Source organism: Galeopterus variegatus, unplaced genomic scaffold, assembly GCF_000696425.1.
Source record: "Galeopterus variegatus unplaced genomic scaffold, G_variegatus-3.0.2 Scaffold365, whole genome shotgun sequence".
In the NCBI taxonomy this organism is placed as follows: domain Eukaryota; kingdom Metazoa; phylum Chordata; class Mammalia; order Dermoptera; family Cynocephalidae; genus Galeopterus; species Galeopterus variegatus.
In genome coordinates this window covers 466,017-469,285 of record NW_007726476.1, presented here as the reverse complement: position 1 = coordinate 469,285, position 3,269 = coordinate 466,017, and the positions used below count along the sequence as shown (strand labels likewise).

Genomic DNA, 3,269 nt, shown 5'->3' with positions numbered 1-3,269 from the left:
AGCTACTTCTTCCATATGTATAATTTTTACATTAATAAATATGCAAGCTGTGGGCTGTTTAATAAATTGTTACTCACCAAATTATAATAAATAAATGGTTTATAAAAATGTCACAAAGATCATGATTTAAAGTCAGAGTGATTTCCATATTAAATTAGGAGTAATCCAGTCTCTTATTTAATGTTATATTTTTGATAGCTTACACAGTGACTAGCCATGTATAGCACACACTCATAAGTATATATCTTACTAAAGAAATACTCTGTACATATGCTATTTATGCTATTTTTTCAATTGAGATACAAGAATCCAAATCACATGTAAAAGGCAATTGTGATCTGTCCAATCTATTCACATATCTGTCTCTAACAATACCCAAAGTGTATGGGAGTCATTAACTTAGAGTAACCGAAAGAGAATTACTGAAACAACATCATAGAATAACAACTACATACAGTTTGTCATCTAATTGACTCCAAGGAACATCACATACAGCCATGAATGTTTTACAGTAGGATAATGATTTTATTTCAGAGCCTTCCAAAGTAAGAAATTTGTGAAAATCCTTAGCCAGGCAGGACCTGTCTGAGTATCTCTTTGATTGTCCTGATTCTGCTGATCTTCTGTGCACCTATGCTATTCTTACTCTACATCTATGTTATTTCCTGCTTGTATCCAAGCAGGTATCTAGGTTTATATTATTAACTGTAGAGAATGTATACCTTCTACATCTAAAACTTCTCAAAGTTCAGGCCTTAAGAGGGTAGTCTCATCAACTCCATTTAAAAGAGGTTGTTCTTTAAAAAAATCTCAGCTGATTGCCACAGGAGCTGCTTTTTTCTTCATTGTACAGTCCTGCCCTGTGTCTTCTTCGGCCACTTTGTTCTGCTCTTAGTGATGCAAGGAATGAAAAATGGAGTGGGAGAGATCAGTGAGGTGGAAAGGATAAATCCNAAAAAAAAGACAGCTGTTGTAATATTCTTCGAAGTGAAGTGGTTTATTAACTATTTCCCAAGACTTTATTATTTGACCACTCACCTTAACTCCCAACAAGTTAGCCTTTTCACCTTCATCCCCTTACTACATACTTGTGAAATCCCTACAAATGTGGTATAAAACATTCTGTATCCCATTGCTATACCTTCTTTGAATTTTCTGTTTTTCATGAATGAAACATTTGGAAAAAAACCACCAGAATGAGCATTTCCTTTATTGCTAGTATGATTGTACATTCTCTCTTATGTTTATGAGCCATTTGAGTTTTCTTTGATGTGCTAGATTATGTAATATACTCATTTTTTCAGTTGGATTTTCTTTTTCTTAATAAATGTATAGATTTCTTATATATTTTTATATCATAATTCTTTATCAGTTATATGCGTTGCAAATGAATTTTTTAAATCTTGGCTTTTTAGAAATGTTCTTGATGTTCAGTTGTTTGGAAGACATTTTTAATGCAGTAAAACCTAATAATCTTTTTTTTATGATCTGTGCTTTTTGTGTTCTATTTTTAGAACTCTTTTCTATGCTATCTTTGTAAAGATATTTCTATAAATTTTTCTAAAATTTTAGATATATTTGTTTCCCATTTTTAAATTTTCTAGAAATTATTTTTTTTAATTATAGGTAAGTATCTATTTTCTCTCATATGCTTAACCAATTTTCCCAAGACTTTTTTTCTCACTGGTTTGCTACTTCTACCATAATTCAAGTTTTCATATCTGGTAGGATTGATTTCTCTATTGATTTCTTATATATTTTATTCTTTTGGCCTATTTTTCTGTCTCTATGCCTACACTACACAGTCTTAATTACCATAGCTATTTAATAGGTCTTTATATCTAATGGTACCAATTTCCCACCTTTGTTATTTTCACAATTTCTTGGCTATTTTTGGCCCTTTCTCTTTCATAGGGGTTTTAGAATCAGCCCATTGACTTCTGTCAAAAAATTTTATTCAGGTTTTGCTTGAGATAGAATTGAATTAAGAATTATGGTGAGAGTTTTTACTTATGATATTACATCTTTTCCTTCACTCACTATTTGTCAAGATTTTACCCCTGATTGTAAGCTAACGAGTTAGCCTGCCACAGTTTGATATTGGCAGAAGACAGTATTTGTGCCAATTAAGTCTTGAGAAATTGGCACAAATAATGTTACCCTGGCTACTGCTACTGCTGTGAATAATAAGCTGTCCTTTGTATCCCCCATTTTGGCCTACTTGGGTCACTGTAGAGATCCAGGGGTCTAGTGTCTTCTGCCAGTACAAAACTATGGTAGGCTAACCTGTTAGCTTACAAGCAGGGGGAAAAAACTATGAAATCAATAAAGAAACCGTTTGCTATACAAACATCCTTGAAAAGATAGCCCTGAACAAAGCTGTCAGTGCCACTGCTCAGAAGGCATATCGAAATGTCAGAGACCCAAAAAGAATTACCTCCCAATGATATCCACCCCTCGTTTATACACTGTCTTTGCTTCTGGTGAATTTTCCCATGAGTTGCAGCCACTCTGTTGACTATTATTAAGCTGACTGACAGGAACTAGAGCAGAATACATTCAGTTTAACCCATACAGGATTTAATTAAGGTTTCTGTCAACAGGACTCCAAACAGCAGAACAAGGCCAACCTAAAGTATTGATCTCAGCCATGCCCACCCAAGGTTCNCTATTAAGTAACTTTCCAAGCTACATCCACTACATGGGATATTTTAATGTATAACCACATCATGTCTTCAATCTTGTAAACTTTATTTGCTGTCTTAGAATATTCTTAACGTTAAAATAATAATTAAAAAATTGAAAACCTACCTTAGTGGTGATTAGAAATACAAGAAGGTATAGAACCTTTAAAATTTTCTTTTAATGTAGGATGATTAGACAGTTGTACTCTGGTAACAGCTAGTTCTTAAATACATCTTAAAGCATGGTTTCTTAATCTGAGGGAGGGTCTATGGATTTGCTACCAGAGGTCTGTGAACATAAAGTTTTGTGTGTATATTGTATTTTTCTGGAGAGTAATAATAGTTTTTATTATTCTCAGAGACAGAGATTGGTGAACTAAAAAATTAAGAGTTTCTGTCTTAAAGTAAAGTAATGCGTACCTAGTTAAGAGAGGTTCTGGAAAATTAAAAATCAAGGATTCAATTTGCAATGCATTTTAAATTAATGTATTTATTTCCTTTTAGAAAGTAATATCTATTGCAATACAACAATTAGGTTTACAAAATTGGCCTTCACAGAAAGAGAAGATCATACAGTTTCATAAT

General features: G+C 32.8%; 1 protein-coding gene across 1 annotated transcript in view; it reads left to right on the top strand.

The window, feature by feature from the left end:
• The window catches only part of DNAH14 (dynein, axonemal, heavy chain 14), a 390,354-nt gene that overhangs the window by 197,007 nt on the left and 190,078 nt on the right, over positions 1 to 3,269 (top strand). The window contains 1 exon segment of the mRNA XM_008567995.1: positions 3,189 to 3,269. This exon segment is cut by the window's right edge and continues 7 nt beyond it. Within this exon segment, the coding sequence (XP_008566217.1) occupies positions 3,189 to 3,269 (81 nt within the window).